We start from the raw sequence: 18849 nt of genomic DNA, 5'->3' as shown, positions 1-18849 counted from the left end.
CCGCGTGGCTCGAGCGCAGTCCTCCCGGCCCTCGCTGCCTCCTGGTGTGCGGCGCCTGGGCCGCCCCCGGGGATGTGCGGCGTGGGGGCCCGGATGATGGGCGCGGGTGGGGTGCGGCCCGCGGTGTGTGTGGGGTGGGCGGCGTCTGGGGCGGAGGCGGTGCGGAGATGGCTGCGTTGGTGGCGGCGCGGCAACGCGTGTGCGGACGGCTGACCTGCACGGCGAGGCCGCGTGGCGCACAGTGACAGTGCCAAGGGTGGGCGGGTTGGGGTTGAACTCGTGCGTCGTGTGGCGGAGAAAAATATCCACATCCACAAAGCCCAACATCGAGCGGACCTTTGGGTCTGTACTTGCGGCAGCGCCAGGGGGGCGCTCTGACCAGTGCTGCGGCTGCTCACTTTCCCTATCTCCTTTCATTGTGCTCCATGCGTCGTGGCGGTCGCGCGCGCTCCCCGCCCTGCCCCACCTCTGTTCCACGTCTCTCCCCTTCCTCCTTCTCCCGTTGTTGGCTCGCGTGTGCTACGCCGGCTGACGGGGCTGAGGGCGCGACGTGGCCGCTTCCACCCGAATCCCTCTCTCGCCTTATCCTGATTTCGAAGTATGGCTCGTCTGCGAACGCACACAGAACCGCGGGAAGGCATTGCTGTCTGAGTGGCCCCCTTCTCTTTCGCTTTGCGACACGGTGCCCCACAAGACACACATACATACATACGCACATTCGTCTGCCTGGGGCTGTATTTGTTTGGTTGGGTCCTATCTTTCGGTTGCGTTCGGCCCCTGTTACGGCTGCTGCGACCGCCACAGCCACACCTGCGCACGCACACGCACATCGAGTAAATAGGCGAATGGGCAAATATGCTGCCATCGTAGTCGGCCCGGCCGGGTCGGGCAAGAGCACCCTCTGCGGTGTGCTGGCAGAGCACTACGCCTCGATGGGCCGCTCCACTCACATCGCTAACATGGACCCTGCGGCGGACGTGCTGCCATATGAGCCGTCAATGGATATTCGTGACCTCATCTCACTCGAGGACGTGATGGAGGGAAAAGGACTGGGCCCGAACGGTGGCCTCGTCTTCTGCATGGAGTACCTCGTCACCGTGGGTGCCACGTGGGTGTCGCAGCAGCTGGGTGACTACGCCGACGACTTTATCATCGTGGACATGCCAGGGCAGGTGGAGGTGCTGTCGAGCCAGCCGGCCGTTCCTGCTTTTGTGCGCCTCCTCCAACAGGAGGGGTATTACACAACAGTGCTGTATCTGCTTGACGCACTAGCCACGACGGCGGATAGCGGCAAGTTCATCGCGGGCTGCCTGTTTTCACTCTCCAGCATGGTGTGCTTTGACTGCCCCTTCATCAACGTCCTCACCAAGTGCGACTTGCTCAGCAAAGACGTCAAAGAGGACGGCGTGCTGGAGCACTTCTGCATGTGCGACTTTGACTACATGGACCTATCGAGGCTGCCGCCGCGCTTCCGTGCCATGTCGCGCCAAATCGGATCGCTGCTGACAGACTTCCGCCTGGTGGCTTTTCGCCCAGTGGACATCGAGGATGTCGGGTACGTGGGCAACCTATGCAGCTTGCTAGATGAGACGCTGCAGGTGGCTGATGAGGCGGAGGTGCAGGACCACGACTTGGCCGACAGCTGACCCGAGCTCGAGTGTGCTGTTTCCACTCGCTCGCATGCGCCGCAATGCCTCCTTCTTGTCTGTGTGTTTCGCTGTGTAGCAACTCATCTATGGGGTCGATAAAGGCGTTGGGCGCGCATCGGCGCTGCTTTTCTCTTCCTCTGTATGTGTGTGTGTTTCCACAGAAACGTCTGCAATGCTGACGCGCGGCACCGCTTGTTTCTCATGTCTCTGCCCTTCTCTTCACACGTGAGGCGTCTCTGCCCCCACTTCAAAACACCGCCCTCTCCGCCACACAAGTGCGCAGGCATCTCCGCAGCCACGCCTTTACCTTGACGAAGCGGCGAGGGCGGTGTGTGTCGAGGGGGAGGGGCGGAGGGGGCCATTGCCTTTACTCTTGACCGGAGTTTTGGCAGCGGAACATGCGACGCAGGAAGCTTCGGCTTCTATGGGTACTTCTCCAAGAAGTTACCGAGTGTGCCCCGGCGCTGCGCGGTGCGGCCCTCCACGCGTGGCGCCCCTTCTCTCGGGATTGGGCCAAGAGATAAAAAAAGAAGCCGCCTCGTTTCTCCGTTGCGCCACTTTGTTGTGCAGGGGGAGCGGGGGCGTCGGTTGGCGGACAGGACTCAGCGGAGCATCGACAGATGCGGTCGCCTCTATGATGACACAGACTTATGCAACACACTGCGTCCACTGGGCTCCCCCTCGCCCTTTGATGTGGGGTACTCTCGCGTTACAATCCTTCCCTTGCCGCCTTGAAGCCTTATCCGGTGCAACACCTGCATTGTGCCCTCCTACCCTCTCCGGTGGCGAACTATGAGGGTCACACGCCGGTGGTGTTCTACTGGCGGGTGGGGCAGTATTTGTGCCTGCACCCTTCCCCGTCTGCAGTACTTCACCTCACAGAATGACCTGGGCGAGAGCGTTGCGCAGCTGCGTCGCAAGCTTTGGTCACAGCTGCATGAAAGGATGCCGCGTATGCAGACGATAGAGACGGAGAATCGTCTCATCGCGCAGCTATCTCGCAGCCCCCTGGCGGAGGAGAGGGCGGAGGCGCTGGAAATGGGCGAGGCCATGTGGGCAGAGCTCCATGACGCGGACTCGTCTATACCATTTGGATCCCGCACGGCGATGAAGGTCACGCTGTGCTCCTTGCTGCGTCGCTGCGCGCTAGCGAGCAAGAATCGGGAGCTGGCCGACACCTGGACCGTGCGCTTTGCCGAGCGGGCAGCGACCCTCTCACCAGCCGCCTTCAAGGAGCAAGCATCCACAGTGGACAAGGTTCCCGGGCGGCGGGAGGCGCGCGCGCAGGCGCATCCCGGCACGGGCATCGACACAGACGACCTCGAGGCTGACGCCCAGGAGGAGGCGGAGGAGGCGGCTGCGAAGGAGAGTACCGCTGCGGAGAAGCCCGGAAAGAAGAATCTGTCGCCGTTTGAGCAGTATCGGCAGGAGAGGATGCTGGAGCACCCCACGGTGGAATGGGCCTTTCGCCGCCGTGCGGGGCCAGGCCCCCGGTACACGGGCTAACACGTTGGCATCGATTCCTGGCACCCCTTACACTGCTTCTGCCTCAGCGCCTCCTGGGGGGAATGTGTGTGGGGCCTCCCCCCCACACCCCTCTTCGCTTTTTCCCCCACCCACACACGCTTATACACACTTATGGGCCACAGAAGCAACAGGGGTGGGGCGGGGGCAGCTGCGGGAAGAAACACTGAAGACGAGGTGACGTCTGCACTTAGGCTCCATCTAATGCGACAGAAGTTGCCGCGGTGACGGGACTGCTGCTGCTCTCCCGCTCTATCTTTTGTGCCGTGCGCGCGCCACACGCGCGTGTGTGTGGGGCGGGGAGGGGATGCACGGGGCGAAGAGAAAATGAAGTGGGTGTGACATTGCTTCAGTCAGCGTGAGTGGACGCGGTGAGGAATGCTCGGGTGTATGCTGTATCGAAAGGGAAGAGGAAGAGCAATTTGCCGTGCCATCTACCGATCCTTCTCGCGGCGAGGGGGCTGCTGCTGCCTCTCTAACGCGCATGCTGACTGGACACCGTCTCAACTGCCAGTCGCAACATCCCTCTCCCCTTTCGCAACAATCAAGACATCTATCAAGGCGCTCCGCACGAAGGCCCACACGAATGTCTTCTGTGGCCGTTACGCTCCCTTTTCACCCCTCCTCTCACGACCTCATCTCGCCCACTCCACTCTTCACTCTCTGCTCCCCTTTCTCCACTCGTAGACCGCTTGCGTTTATCCTTCAGCGAGAAGCAACGCATCCCATTAGTAGACGAGTGAGGCGAACAAACGGCAAAGGTCCCCGGGGGTCGCTCGCCGACGGAACAAACGGAGAGCACGGCTGCACGTGTGTGTGTGCGGTTCGTCATAGCCGAAAGTCAAAGCAGCTCTCCTTCCCCTCTCTGCGTCTTTGTGTTGTCATCCGAAGAGTCCGCCAGCGGCACTCACGCTCCGCTCTCTGACTGGGTGTGGGTGGGTGGGCGGGCAGTACCGCGCTGTGGACAGCCGTCACCAGCCTTTCGGCCACAGCCTCAAGGAGCGATGCCGAGCAGCACTGATGCAACGCGCGACTCCGTCACCGTCAAGGGGCACTTCACCAGCCTCTGTGATGCTTACATGGCTGACGTGGTGAACACCTCTCTCGCCAGCACAGATGCCACACTCAACACACGCATACGTGCGTTACTGGCCGAGTTTGAGCTGTTCTGGCGCCACCTCTCTGCTGTCGGCGCCTTCTCACTAAACGATGAGATAGACGACTACTCCACCACAGCGCTGGAGATGCTGTGGACCCCGTACATTCTGGCGGACCTCTTTCAGCGCATCCAGGGCCCCATGGCGCGCGCCCAGGATGGTCGTGCCGCGGACGGCGGCGGCAGCCGCAGCGGCACAGCGCCACAGCAAGCAGGCTCGGTGGATGAGCGCATGCGAGGCGAAGACGCTCTCCATCAGGAGGAGCGGCATGGTGAGACGCAGCAGACCGAGGCGGTCATGCGTTCTGGGGTGTATGCCACTTCTCACTCCCTTCGTGAGGAGGAGTTGCGTTCCTTGTCCCGGCAGGAGGCGCTTGCCCGTTCCCACGCGTGGCTCAGCATTTTCTTTGAGTGGATGGAGAACATCAATTTGGTTGACAAGAAGACATTGGACACGTACTCGGTGTACCGCGCTGATCAACGGTCGCAGCGCCTTGAGCTCTCTCGCACCATCGCCTCGCTTCGGGAGGCGTGGAAGGCCCAGGATGAACAAGTAGGCTACCTCCGCGCGAAGCGGCGCCGCATGCGGGAGCTGATGGCCGAGGAGGGCGAGGCGGCAGAGGAAGCGGGAGGCGAGGAAGAGGAGGCGCTGCGTGCGCGTGCGGTGGCGCGACTGAGGTGCTCCATCTACGAAGGCTGCCATCAGCTTCAAATATCATCTCGTGAGCTTAGCATGCTCGAGTCGCTAAACCCGGAGCAGCGGGCTGCCGCTGCGAAGCAGTACCAGGATACGTTGGACGCCGTGCGCCGTGGAGAGCTGTCGCTTGGGCGGCACACCTACACGATTCTGCCAGGCGGCACGATGACGGCTGGGACGGTCGATCGCCCACAGCAGGTGCGCGTTGGCGACATTGTGCAGTCTGGCGGCACCACGGTACCTGCCGTCACTGTGACGGCTGCCGCCGCCTCCTCTCGCGCCCTCAGCGGCTGCCAGAATACCCAGCTATACCGCCAGCAGGTTCGCGATGAGCTCATGATAGACCGCAACGCACCGACAATGACGCTGCAGGAGTTCGCCGAGTTGGAGATGGCGGAGATTCAGCGGCAGATGGACGAGGCCCAGGCGATGCAGCAGCAGCAGGCCGAGGAGGACGCTCGCCTTGGCCCGGACGGCATGGAGGAGCGGCAGCGGCAGAAAGACAGCGCCTGGGACGATTGGAAGGACGAGCATCCAGCCTACGGACTGACCAACAAGGGCAACTACTCGTAAGGAAGGGAGGTGGAGGTGGTGTCTGGCGCTCTGTTCTGCACTGCTACTCGACTCTCACTGCCCCCCCACTTCTCCCCCGAGAGGAGCGGATGGGGAGACAATATGGGGCCGTGATGCGCACCACAGGTGGATTCGTCTGAGTGTCATGCCAATCCGATCTCGTGGCTCTGGCAGATGTATCCGCACGCGCTGAGAGGGACACCGCGCGCCGAATTTCTCTGCCCGGAATGGCTAGCGTGATGATTTCTATTTGTGCTGCCCTAAATGTTGTATGCACTGTAGCCGTGGTGGCGCACACATGTGCGTACTCTCGCATAAACCCAAGCGTACATGCGTTCCGAATTGTGTGAGCACACAGGGGTGAGGGGAAGTCTGCGCGAGCAGCCTGAGGAGAGCATTCTTAGCGTAGTGAAGAGGGCACCACTACGACCCCAACTGCAAAGGGACGGGGGGGGGCGGCGGGTAGTAGTAATTGTGCTGAGTAGCATCTTTGGGCCCTGGAGTGTGGGGTTCCTTCGTACCAGCGTGCGCCCTCTCTCCCTCTTTTGTTTCACAAAGTGGGCTCCCTTGCTTGTTCACTGTTCCGTCCTCACATTACCGCTCACTCACTTCATGTGCTCAGTCCCTTACCCCAATGTTTCCCCTCCCCTCCCACACAACAACATACGCCATGGTCAAGGAATAGAAACGAAGCGAAAGCGGCGGATCAGTCTGCAGAGGAGCGGCACCTGTCCTCCTCCCCGTGTGCCCGTGTTCACGTCTTTATGCCTGCACCTGTGCGTGACGCGCATCATCGGCGGTCATTCAGGCTGACGCGCTAGCCCTTACACACACCCACACACTCACGTGGACTAACCAGGGGTGCTCTCAACATCTTTCCAGGCACAGCATCCTCCGCGGTAGAGCACGCACGCGTTCGCAGCTCTTAGAAAGGCTGCGCTTCTATGCATTGTTCACCCGTGTTCTCGAGTGCTGCCGCTCTCACTCTCATCACTTCCCCGCCCGTCTCTATTTGGCGTGGGTGCAGTTTCGCTCCCCCGTCTTTCCACCTCACCCCATCCCTTCGACTTGCCTCTCTCGTGTGAGGAGTGTGGTGCCTCAAAAGTGAGGGGAGTGGATCTCGGGAGGGTAAAGGAAGTGCCACCCTAAGCCACACAGCAACTCCACGAAGGGGCGTGACGGGCAGAATTCTACCCGAGAGCGCTCCCCCATCCCCCGCGCATTCAATCGAAAGGGGTGGCGGGCACGGTGGGTGGCGGCCAACAAGAATAACAACGTGTAATCGGCCACTCACACGCCGGACGTACAGGGCCGATCCTCTAAAGCATGCGTGCGCCATAGAAAACGTAAGAGGTATCACATACGCACACACACACACACACAGTGTAGCGTATCGTATCAGCATCGCGCTACAACGCATACCAGCGTATGTGCTTGCAGGGGGAGGAGGGCAAGAGATAGACAGAGCAGCAGGTCATAAGAAGGGGGTAGGCCAGTCGTCGAGGGAAGAGCGTCACGCATCCTTTCTCTCTCTCTCCTGTCAACTTTTTTTTTGTATGTCGGCGTCATTGCTGCTCCTCTTCTCTTCCTGTGGAGTTGTTTGATCGCATCATCACGCCCTGCCACACCCGAGTATCGGGGACTGCATAATTGTGAGAGCCTCGTCCCGCCTGCCGGGCCTCTTCGCCTTCGCCCTCCCCCCTGCTTGGCTGCGTTGTGACACAAATCCACCTTGACAGTAAGACGAACAGCTACGTGTGGCACTTCCATGAGGGCGACGGTAGGGCGATGGACGACCTCATCCCGGGCGAAGCCACGCTTTCGACCTTCCTGGATGTCGCCCGGGCTCACGCCGCACCAGCAGCTCGACGCCGGCATCGCGGCCCGCCAGCACGCTGGTCGAAAGGCGCTGAAAAAGTCGAGGCGGCCGTTCGCGAACTACTTCAAGACGGAGTACCGCTTCTCCCCTCTTGCGCGCTTGCCCATCACGAGTACGTCGGGTGTCATCAGCAGCTATGACGCCGTGCGCATGATGACGGACCCGACGCGCAGCTGGGGCACGCCGTGGGACCGCGCCTGTGGCAGGGTGCGCACGCGTCACAAGCGGCAAGATGTGCTGGAGCCGACCCCAACCGAGTTCGGCGCCGACTCCATCGACTGCTTGGTGGAGCGGCTGCTCGAGCTTCGCTTTTCGTGGGATCGTGAAGACGGAGTCCTTTGCAGAAGCCTCGTGCCAGAGAGCCTCTTTAGCACCACGAAGCACTGCCGTCCGTATCTGACGGAGGTGGCCCCGTCCCAGCTAAGCTCGTCGACAGCTCTCTCGCCGCTTACGCCTGGCTCGTGCGGCGAGGGACGTCACAGCAGCGGGCAACAGGCCTCCGCTGAGGATGGCGAAGTCGTTATGATTGCTGGCACACCTGTCCGTATCAAGCAGCGCACTCCGCTCCTGCGGCGCGAGTCTAGACAGCCAAAGCGACCTCACACGCGATCCTCCCTGGGATTCAGCGGTGTTGGCACGGTACCGTCTCTGGTGCTGGACGTGTCTCACGGCCCCTTTCTCACGAGCCGAAGCGCTCCACTCATGACGCTGCGGTGGAAGGGAGAGCACCGCGACGCGACTAGCGCGCAGTGCGCCCTGCGGCTTCTCCGCTGTGCGCGAGCGGTGCCGGCTGTAGGACTGTCGCCTCGCTCGTCACTGCTGCTGCTCAAGGCACTGGCCACGGTGGAGGTGGAGGAGCCGGCTCTGGCGGTCTCACTCGCTATCGCGATGGGTGAGAATTATAACAGCTTCTCGGATGTCGAGTGCCTCGAGCTGCTCCGCTGTCTGCGGCGCCTCGCGCTCGTGCGGGAGCTCCCCGACATAGCCCCTCCCGACATAGACACGTCTGCACTGGTCTCCGCGTCAACTGCCGCTGGCAGGTCGCCGCCAGTGTTGTACACGGAGGCCGCGCTGACGGACGCGCTCCTCTCCCATTACCTTGCCGATGCCGCGCCGTTCCTTGTGGCAAAGGTATGGGCGCGTCTGCCCGAGCAGAGCCGTCGCCTGCTGAACCGCGGGTACTTCCTGGACTGGTTCGATCTCATGCGCCTCGCCATCGCCGCCAGCGGGCCGCAGCGCCTGCCAGAGCGACTGCCGAACGCGGTCAGTGAGGCCCCATACGCGGCCAAGTACCTCTTCTTTCGTTACACATTAGGGCTCAAGGAGGATGTGCTGCGCGCTCTCGTTGACCACCTGCGCGGCCTGGAGACGTCGAGAGGGCCAACCCTTCAGCAGAGGAGCGACTCGCAGGCAAACTGCCAGCACACACTTGGGGCGGCGTCGAACAATTATCGCAGTGGCTATACCGCGCCACCATACTTCGTGGACGATGTCAAGGAGGAGGTGGAGAAACCCCTGGTGCTGTGGCTTTGCGCCGCCATGCTCGTACGCATCGTTGCGGAGTCCCTCGGCGATGTGGTGCGGCACGTGGGCAACTCGCTGCATCAGCATGCTGACTTGGCTGCGGAGCAGGCGGGGGCGCAGCGCGAGGAGTCCCTCGGGTACCAGCAACATGGACCGCGTCATCGTGCCGACGGCTCTGATCTGGCTCCCGCACCGCTGTCGTTGCATCAGCCATACCCTCGCTTCAGCAATGGCGCCTACCAGCAGATGGGCTGTCGCCGACCAAAGCGGGTGCGAGTGCGACTGCTGCCCTTCGAGGCGTTCCCTCGCGTATCGCAGTGTTTCTCCTGCCCCTTTTCGGCGGTGACGGAGAGGGCGGAGGCGCGGGAGCACGAACGGCACCGTCGCCAGCGCTGGCAACATGAGTGCTCCTCTTCTCGCAGTGGCGGCGCTACAGACAGAGGCGACGACACGCGCGCGGTGGCTCTGAGGGATTCAGTCGACGCAAGTAGCCACGCGGGGGTGCAGGGGCAGCGGAACGAGGTGGAGTCGGCATTCGCCTCGGCGCTGGCCGATTCGCCGCTCATGGCGAAGCACATCGAGCGCGCATGCGCGGCACTCTTGTGGAGTACAACGGTGCTACGCTCGTGTCACAGACTCGTGCGCGACCTCCCTCTCGTGCGCCCACCTCCCCTGCCTTTTTTGATGCAGAACGGTTTTACCGACGACGCTGCTGCCGTATTCCTGAACGCGCCTGCAGCGCAGGTCCACCGCCGCAGCAACGGCGACGAGTGGGCACGCGAGTCGACGGCGATGGAGATGCGTCAAGCGCTGTGCTACCGCTTTGTCCATTCAAGCGTGCAGCAGCACATGGATGCCCTATTCGCTTTCATACCATGGGCCGAGATGGAGTCGGCGTGGGAGCCGCAGCGGACAACTGTCGTCGATGCTGCGGGGGATGCGGCCGCAGACGACGCTGCATCACTCACCGCCGCGGCCCTCGAGGCCGTGCTCGTAGAGGACGGCGCCGGGCTAGCACAGGGGTCTGAGAGCGCATCCTCGGCGGCTCTGCTGTCCGAGGCTGAGCAGTGTGCGCGAGCCACGATGAGGGAGCTGCGCGAGCGGCTCGAGGAGTTTCAAGTGGCAGTTGCCGATATGCTTGAGGCGCATGAGGCCTTCTTTCCCGTCGCTGCGCTTCCTACTCTCTCATCCTCGCTTAGCGGCCGAGGTGCAGGCCTTTGAGGCGGGCAGGGGGAGGGGACGCTCGCCTGCTTCACACAGAGACTAATGCCCTCGCGCGCCGGTGCAACTTTGCGCCATGGATGCCGCAGAGGAAGAAGAGGAACTGTGAGCGATACGAAGGAAAGGGAGGGAGGGAGGGCCGTTTCACGGCGGACGGTGGCGAGCTCGGGGCCCTCAGGCCTTTCCGTCAAGTCGGTTCGCCGGGGCTGCCTCTAGCTCACAGACTTTTTTCTCCGTTCCATTACACATCTGTGCGCATCAGAAAAGATCGCGCCTTACACCTCCTTTGTCCCCCCTTTCCCCATACTTTCTCAGACCCGCATGAGCATCGTCCGTCATCGCTGACGTAAGCGAGAGGCATAGGCACAGAAGACGCTGAAGGCGGAGCGGAAGGAGGCAGTGCGCTGCCCAAGGAAGCCACACACACATACACACACAGGAAGATCCCGTCTAGGGGCGTTCTTTGCCTGCACGTGCCATCTCGCATCATGAACTTCTGTACCTCAAGGCCCCATCTTCCTCCCCCCACACGCCACCCTTCCGCGATGACCCTCTTCCCTCACGGACTGCGCTGCGCTCTCTCTCCCTTCCTTATCCGGATCTCCACAGATGTTACACATGCACCGCCCTCCCCCGACCACATAGAAAGCACCAAACTACCTCGGCAAGGGAGAGCTACAAGTGGCGTCCACCCCTCCCTCTTTATTCACCCCCCGCCTCCGCACAACACTCGACGCGGCTTGCCATGGCTGCAACCGCGCAGGACATTCAGCAGGCCCTTCGCGCACCTCTTCCCCTCTTTCTTTCTGTCTTGACTCCCCATTGACCCACTCGACGAGAGCGGCCGCAATGAACATCGAGGGCGACTTCACCATCATGTCCTCGTGGGCACATAGGGCCTACGAGTGCTTTGCGAATGAGCTGGGGGAGCTACGGCAGCTGCAGCAGCAGCATGAGCAGCTCATGTTGCAGTCGCATCACGAGCTGGAGGTGCGCTGCAAGGCGGAGGTGGATGCGCAGCTGCTCAGGGAGCTTCCGGAGGCTCTTTCACACCTCTATTCGACTTCTTCTGCGTCGCGGTCAGCGAATGGGGGTCAGCTGTCCACACCACCACCGTCATCGGCGTCTGGGCGCACTGGAGTGAAGCGGCTCAAGTCGAAGCAAGCACTTCAGCAGCTTCAGTCCGAGGCGGCTGTCATACATGCTAAGCGCGAGGAGCTTTTTCAGCAAAGCATGCAGGCGGCTTTGGCAGCGCAGCAACTACAGCCGACCCGCCGGCTCGATGCACAGTACGCCGAGCAGCTCAGCAGCTCACAGAGGCAAGTGGAGCTGTTCTTGGAGAGAGAGGCGCATGAGCTTCGCCGTTTCACCAGTAAGCCGCTCAGCGCGTACGCTTTGGGAGAAGTTCTCGAAGTCCCTACCCTCAATGCTGCACCTGCTCCAGTAGCGGCGGCGTCACCTGCCTTGCCCGAAGCCCCTCCAGCGCCGTTTCGTGCGCCTAAGCACCGCTCAACGTCGCTTGCCCGCCGCACATCGGAGCGGAGCGTCGCTGCCTCGGCTCGGCAAAAAGCGAAGAGGGCTAAGCGCTCGAGTCGCTCCGATGACGCCACGGCGGCTCGCGCACACACCGTGGACAAGAAAGAGGCGGCTGTGGAGAAGGCCGGCCTCGACCGCCAGGCAACGGATGACGCTACGGCGCTCGCGGCGACACCGCTCTTCTTGATTGACGCCCACCAGTTTGCCGTCAAGTACAACGAGATGCTCAAGAGGGAGTACGGCTATCGCCCCTCCATGAGGAACACATTTGCCGCCGCCGAGCAGGCGGAAGGTAGCGAGGCTGTGGATGTGATGACAGCTCTAAAAGACCAGCTGCGTACGCACGCGCCAGGACTGACGAGTAAAAGGGACGCTGCGGAAGGCAGCGGCTTCTGGCTTCCGCCCCTGCTTCCAACGGCCGCGCGCAGCTCCGGCGCCGGCGAAGGGACGCCGTTGCTGCCCACGCGCGTATGCGACGCAGATAGGGGTTCCAGCGAAGAGCCAGGGAGGCGACCAGCGGGCGCCTCTCCGACAAAGCAGTCGGGCACAAGGAAACAGGCCGCTGTCGGTAGCAGCAGTGGCGACCGCCTGCAGAAGGGACAGACCGCGCCGGCGCTGTCCTCTGCGCGAGGCGGCACCCTGGCCCCTTCAAAGGCGAGCCCTCTGGACGGCATCGAGTGCACCAGCAAGGGCAGCGGCCTCTGTCTGTCCAGCTGCGTAGGGATGACAAGCCGGCAGGTCGTTCGTTTCGTGAACCGCAACGCCTACCGGGCCCGGCTGCGTCTGAAGCCATCCTCGCACTCGTGGTTTACGTTCCGGTGCGTTCGTGCGGCACCCGGTGGGACTGCTGTCACCAAGACGGCGCCAGAGACGCCGCTGAGCTGCGGCGGCTACGTGGAGGTCGAGGTCCTCTTCTGCCCCACCTCCTTCGAGGGGTCCACGGCGGCGGTTGAGGTGGTTCTAGAGATGGGTGTGACGCGTGAGTTGAACGATCGGACCGGCGAGGGAGCGCAGTGGCAGTTCATGTCGGTGCCGTTGCAAGGGCAAGTGGTGCTGCCGCACTTCGACTGGTGGCGCAGCACCACGGAGGCGGTCGCGCGATCCACTATAGGCACAGATGAGCTGATTCTCGACGTGGCGCCGGTGGTGTTGGCGGAGGATGAGGGCAATGACGGCGCCGAGGAGATGGGTGAAGGAGCGCCGGCCGCTGCTGAGGCGCCGCTGCTGATCACACATGACGCACTCGCCTCTCGCGCCACTCGCCTGGACGTGAACGACGCCTCCCCGGCAGCTGTGACCTTTGGCGAGGTGCTTCTCTTGGCCTCAGTGAAGCAGGTGCTTTACCTCGAGAACACAGGCTCTACCGCGGTGGTGCACGTCTTGAGCTCGTCCCCGGAGTTCACCGTGTCTCTGCCGCCAATGGTGGCCACGACTCTACCCCCTCGCCACGCGATGCCGCTTCACGTGTCTTTCTGCCCGTTGTCGGAGGGTCCTTGTGAAGCGAGCTTGACTGTGGCGGTGCGCGCTAGCGATGCCGCGGACAGCCCCGTCCTCACAGAGCACACTCTGCATCTCTTCGGTGTCGGCGTTGTGCCGCGTGTTAGGATTGTCTCTCTTGGACCGCAGGTGGTTCAAGAGGGTGCCGTGCCACAGTGGCAGCTGTGCAAGAGTGAGGCACCACTGCACATCCTTCTGAAGGGTACAATACCCGGTGTGCCGACGACAGTGCCGGTGGCCGTGCGCAACGATTGCACCGCCCCGCTGCGCTATCACTGGCACGGTGGCGAGCCGCCATGGATGGAGGAGAGCGGGAATGGCGACGATGCGGAGGCGGAGCGGAGGGGCTCCAACGAGGGGGGCCAGGTGGGCTCGCCGAAGTCGCGGGCCACCACCACCTCCTTCACCGCCGCAGCTGCCGTCGGCTTAGGCAACAGCAGGACTTCTGCCATCACTCCAGCCTTTGGGACATTGCCGCCGATGAGCACGACCACCTTCATCCTCACCTTAACGCCGCGTACCCTGCAGCCGCTGAGGACTTTCTACAACCTCTTCCTGGAGAAGATGCCTGATCCCTCCGCTCCGCGGAACGCGGCAAAGCTGCCGTTCGTGGACGCGGAAGTGCTGGAGCTGTACCGCCGCAACCGACCCATTCCTTGTGGAGCGCATGATTCAGCGGAAGGCGGTGCTAGCCCGCTCGGCGACGACACCGCGGGCTCGGCGACGCTGCCCAATGGGCTACAGGTGACCTACCTGGACCCTATCGCCGTCTTCGCGCGGTTTCACGCCGTATCAGGTGAGCAGGATGGCGGCACGGACGCCGTCTTCGCTACCGGCTTCGTGACTTATCAGCAGTCAGTGATGCCCACCCTCTCCTTCGACCCGCCGGCGATAGAGGAGCGCGTGGAGTGCCTTATCCAATCCCGAACGACGCGCACAGTCTCACTGCACAACAGCTCATCAATTGCGATGAGCTTTCTGCTGGATCCGACCGCTGCCGAGTTTGCTGCCTCTGTTCAGCAGCACGGTCACCTATCCGGACACGCGAGCGCGAGCCTCACGCATGAGCGCTGGCGCGCCTCCTTCCCAGCCAGCGATGGGATCTCGGTGCAGTGCCACCCTCGCAAGGGCCGAATTCCGCCGCACGGCACGGTCACCATCACTCTTCACTTCACCCTGGAGGCGATTGGGCCGCACTACGCCGTCGTACCATGCTGGATACCAGAGGTGGAGTTGCTGCGAGCTCGTTTGACGGCCGCGAGCACCGCTTTCACGGGGAGGCTCTCGCACGGCTCGTCGCTCCCCTTGCCGACGAACCCGCAGGCCCCTACGAGTGTCGGTGCCGCAGGCCGACGCATGCTCTTGACCACACCACCGCTGGAGGCGTCATCCGGGGCCGGTGTGCGCCCAGGAACGGCCAACAGCGCCAGCGGAGGCACGGCGAAGGGGCCTAAATCCGCTTCGCGACCCGGCACCGGAGGGGAGCTGCCACCCGCAACGGCGACAGCTGCGGAGGATGTATACCAACCACAACAAGCTGGGGAGTGGGGCTGCTGCGCACTGCATGTCACGGCCACCGGCGTTGGCCCAACTGTCATAACGAGCGCTGAACTGCTAGATTTCGGGCTGATCGAGCTCGGCCAGGAGGCGGCGGCGTCTTTCACCGTGACGAACCCGAACTCTATCCCTGTTGTCTTTCACCTCTGCGACCCCCTCATGCGCCAACCACCGCGCTTTGTGTTCATCCCCGAATCGTTCCGCCTCGGCGCCGGTAACACCGTGGAGGTGACGGTGTACCGAAAGGTTGTTTCTACAGAGGACGCACAGACGTTTTTTGAGCTCAACATCCGTGACGGCGGCGCCTCCGTCGCAATCGAGACGCGGGCAACCATTCAGCAGCCGCTGCTGGTCCTTGAGGACCCCGTCATGCAGTTCGGGGTCGTGCCAGAGGGCGTGTGGCAGTCCGGGGCCTTTCACGTATCGAACCGGTCCGCGCTCGACACCGTCTTCACCGTCGTCCCGGCAATCCCGGCGCCACCGTACATGGAGGTCGACTACGAGGCTGAGCATGCCTTGCGCGCTGGGGAGCAGCTGACCGTGCCGGTACGCTGTCGCTTTCACGTCTGTCCTCATGCAATCGCACAGCGCGGCAGTCGGTGCAACACGCCGGCGCCGCTCGTGAGCACGCAAGCAGACATCGCCACAGCGGCAAGGGCGAAGGACTGCTACTCAACTTTGCTCGGTGTAGTGTCGGAGCGTAGCCAGCAGGCGCTTCTTGTGGAGCTGCGGTGCGACATTGTCGAGGCGCTGGCCGTCTCCGTGGATGTAGTACCGGAAGCGTCGCTGGAAGACTGCGGAGCGGCGTCCTCGACGGTCTTCATGCCCACTGAGGCATACGTGCGGGCGCTCCTCTGGAACTCGCTGGACGTCGCCTTGCGCGCACGTTCCGCTGCTGAGGCGCATGATTCGTTGGAGGATGAGGGGCATATAGCCCCTTTCGTGGCACACCCCTACTGCGCGGCTCTGAGTCTGGTCGACCACATGCCTGATGAGACCCCCCTCTCCCACCACTCTCTGACAGTCGTGCTGCAGAACTACACCGGCTGCGAGGCCAGCTACGAGGTGCATGCAAAGCACTTCACGCCACTACCGATGGAGGCGCCGCGTGCGCATGGACTTGCTGGCAAGGGCCGCAAGAAGGTGGGGGAGAAAGCCTGTCACACCGCCAGCAGCAGCAGCAGCAAGCCCGCCAGCGGTGCCGGCGCTTCTGGCGGAAGCCGCAAGACGACCCAGAAGCCACCGGAGCAGCCGCTGACGCCCTTCTCAGCACTGGCATCGAAAAGAGTCACGGGGTACAACGGCAACGGCGGCACTGATGGTGCCCAGCTGCCAGCCTTCTGGATCACGAGCGTACAGAGCGGGGCAACGGTGCAGCAGCAGCAGCAGCGACAGATGCTGGAGGCCGCGCAGAAGGTTCTCGGCGACGGTCGCGGTTGCGCGACCTTGCTCGGCCCTTTGACCGGTTCTCTGAGCCCGTTCGGCCAGGTGCGAGTGCCCGTCCGCCTGTTGTGCACTGTGCCCGGCCGCTACGCGGAGCAGCTGTGTGTGCGCGCTAACCCAACCTTGCCGTGGCTTCAAATACCTGTCGACTACGAGGTGTACGGCAAGCCGATTGTGCTCGACTCCACCACGTCAGGGCTCATTGAGGAGGGAGGACCAGACAGAAAGGGTGTGCTGCTGATGCCGCCTGTGATTGCACCACTGGGAACGTCGCGGCGGACAGTTCGACTCGTGAACCGTGTGCCGCGCGATGTGGACGTCACCGTGGAGGTGTTTCCATGCCCGCTTGGCATAGTTGTTCATGCCGTCGACCCAGACGCGCCGGCGGATCAGGTGGAGCTCAGGCTGTGCTCCATGAACGCAGAGGATCTGGAGAAGGAGCGACACCGAGTGGGAAGGGTAACAGCGACGCCGTTCCAACTGCGCATCCCCGCCCAGTCGCGGCGCGATGTGCTGCTAGAGTTCACCCCATCGGCGAAGCTCACAGAGGAGACAAGCGCGGACGATGACAAGGACCTCGGTAGGTCGTCGCGCTGTGCCACCTCCAATGATGGCAAGGGCTACGGCCGCGCGAGCACGAAGGGCTGCTCCTCCACCCGTGCGGCGGACGGTAGCGAAAGCGATGGAGACGGCGAGGAGGCAATGCTGCCTCCGTCCGATCATTGGTGGGAGGGCAGCGTGTGCATCCACGCTATCCTGGCACGCAGTGAGTTGAACGACGTCTTCCTTGTCGACGAATTCTACGCTCGCTACGCGGACCGTTACCCGTCCCAGCGTGTGGCTCGCCCCATCACTGGAGCAGCCTCAACGGGCGAATCGGCGGCTGCAACGGGCGGCCCATCCAGATCCAGCCTGTCGGTGGCGCAGCTGACTGTGATGCGGCCACTGCGTACCCGGCCAGGCGGTCGAGTTGTGCGCGCCGGTCGCGTGATGTGGCCCTGTGAGGCAGCGCAGCGCATGCTCGACCGCGCGGCAGCGGCGGGTGGTGCACTTGTCGCCAACACCGCTGCTTCCAAGCCGGCGGATCGTAGCGCTGATAGCGACAGCGACGACTCCGACAGCTGTGGAGGCAGCGGCAGGGTAACTGCCACCTCGCCGCGGCCCGAATCCCTTCCATCAGTGGACGTGCTACAGCGGGAGGCGGAGGAGCGGCAGGAGCTTTTGGCCTTCATGGAAAGTCGCCGCCGCTTCCTACAGGAAGCGAGCCGCAAGTACTTCATACCGATCGAGCTGCGCTTGCGAGCGCGGTGCGGTAAACCGCACTTGGCTATCGAGCCGTCCGAGCGCTGTGTCCACTTCCCAACCGCGCGGCAAAGGGACGAAGGGGCAGCGGCAGGAGCCGTGGGCGTGCCCCTCTGCAAGCAGACGATTAGGCTGACCAACTGCAACAGTTCGCCACTGCGCTTTACCCTATCTCTGCCCGCCGCGAATAGCAGCGGTGGTGCAAGCTTGTTCTCTATCGTTCGGTGTGCCCGGTGGCGCTCCGGCCACGATGCGGCGACGGAATTGTTTGCGGCTGCGCCGATGATGGCCGCGGCGCGCGCTGCAGAGCATGAGTACACGCTAGACAGCATGGACGCGCTGGACGTGCAGATCGAGGTGGACACCGGAGGCTCTGCGTGGCGAGAAGCGTGCGTATCTCTCCGCGCCGCATCGCCGCTGCCCCCGGCGCCACACAAGGCGCCTGCGGTGGAGGGGCTGCTGAGGGTTCAGTTCCTGCCGACCTTCGGATCGACTGAAGCGGCGTGCGCCTCACCGAGCGACTGCATCCCGGCGCCTTGTCAGCTTCTTCCTCTCCGCGTGCCCCTCACCACGCCTTCGCTGGCGTGTAGTCCTGGCGTGGTGTGGTTCCGCCCAGGCCAGCAGCACCACGACGGCCGCCAGCAGGTGGCCTACACGCAGACGTTTGCGCTGCTCAACCGAAGTCCCGTCTCAGTGTCCTTCCAAATCCGCCCTGTCACCGACGCCGACGAGGAAATAATGCGCACGTTCCGCCTTCAGCAGCAGGGCACGGGCTACGGTGGCACGGCCGCCGTCTCGCCTGTGGCGTCGCAGCGCCTTTTGCTGGCTAATACGACCGTGACGCGCCTCGGCGTCTCGGCTAACCAGCGCGAGTGCGACTCCATTACGCGCAAGGTGAAGGCTGCCGTGGAGATGCCTGCCGTGGCGCCGCCGGCGGAGGGCCGTCCTGACCTCACGTACGTGGATGAGCCGGCGCGGTTCTCGCTCTGCCCACTTGAGGGTGTCGTCCCGGCGGCGTCTTTGGGCGGTGAGTGCGGCCGCCTTGAAGTGCGCGCCACCTTTGCTGAGTTCTCCGATCTTCGGTACGAGTCACTGTTCAAGGTTATCGTCCTCGGCGCTGCCGCTCAGCCACCGACCTACGTCATGCTGCGTGGCGATAGCCGTGACACAGAGGTGTAGCGTCGTCCTCCTTGCTGTTGCCCCCCCCCCAATGCCCAACGACCCGACGATTCTGGGAACGTGTGTGTGTGTGTGCACCGTGGAGCTTTGCTGTGGTGGCATAGTGAACCAG

General features: G+C 63.1%; 5 protein-coding genes across 5 annotated transcripts; all 5 read left to right on the top strand.

Annotated features, from left to right (window-relative positions):
- Positions 1-845: 845 nt before the first annotated feature.
- LSCM1_05344 (uncharacterized protein) lies at positions 846-1646 on the top strand (the record flags this gene model as incomplete). Its single annotated transcript, XM_067322815.1, has 1 exon — positions 846-1646. The coding sequence occupies one exon, from the start codon at positions 846-848 to the stop codon at positions 1644-1646; it is 801 nt and encodes a 266-aa protein (XP_067178180.1).
- Positions 1647-2441: 795 nt separating this feature from the next.
- LSCM1_05343 (uncharacterized protein) lies at positions 2442-3155 on the top strand (the record flags this gene model as incomplete). The annotated part of the gene is made up of 1 exon (XM_067322814.1): positions 2442-3155. The coding sequence occupies one exon, from the start codon at positions 2442-2444 to the stop codon at positions 3153-3155; it is 714 nt and encodes a 237-aa protein (XP_067178179.1).
- A 1022-nt stretch (positions 3156-4177) lies between these two features.
- LSCM1_05342 (uncharacterized protein) lies at positions 4178-5599 on the top strand (the record flags this gene model as incomplete). The annotated part of the gene is made up of 1 exon (XM_067322813.1): positions 4178-5599. One exon carries the CDS (start codon positions 4178-4180, stop codon positions 5597-5599), a length of 1422 nt encoding a protein of 473 aa, XP_067178178.1.
- Positions 5600-7367: 1768 nt separating this feature from the next.
- Positions 7368-10223, top strand: LSCM1_05341 (uncharacterized protein; the record flags this gene model as incomplete). Its single annotated transcript, XM_067322812.1, has 1 exon — positions 7368-10223. The coding sequence occupies one exon, from the start codon at positions 7368-7370 to the stop codon at positions 10221-10223; it is 2856 nt and encodes a 951-aa protein (XP_067178177.1).
- An 849-nt stretch (positions 10224-11072) lies between these two features.
- LSCM1_05340 (uncharacterized protein) lies at positions 11073-18737 on the top strand (the record flags this gene model as incomplete). The annotated part of the gene is made up of 1 exon (XM_067322811.1): positions 11073-18737. One exon carries the CDS (start codon positions 11073-11075, stop codon positions 18735-18737), a length of 7665 nt encoding a protein of 2554 aa, XP_067178176.1.
- Between the last annotated feature and the right edge of the window lie 112 nt (positions 18738-18849).

The sequence above is a fragment of the Leishmania martiniquensis genome, chromosome 25, assembly GCF_017916325.1.
Source record: "Leishmania martiniquensis isolate LSCM1 chromosome 25, whole genome shotgun sequence".
Lineage (NCBI taxonomy): Eukaryota > Euglenozoa > Kinetoplastea > Trypanosomatida > Trypanosomatidae > Leishmania > Leishmania martiniquensis.
Note: the sequence above shows the minus strand (reverse complement) of the source record. Positions and strands in the feature narration are given on the sequence as shown.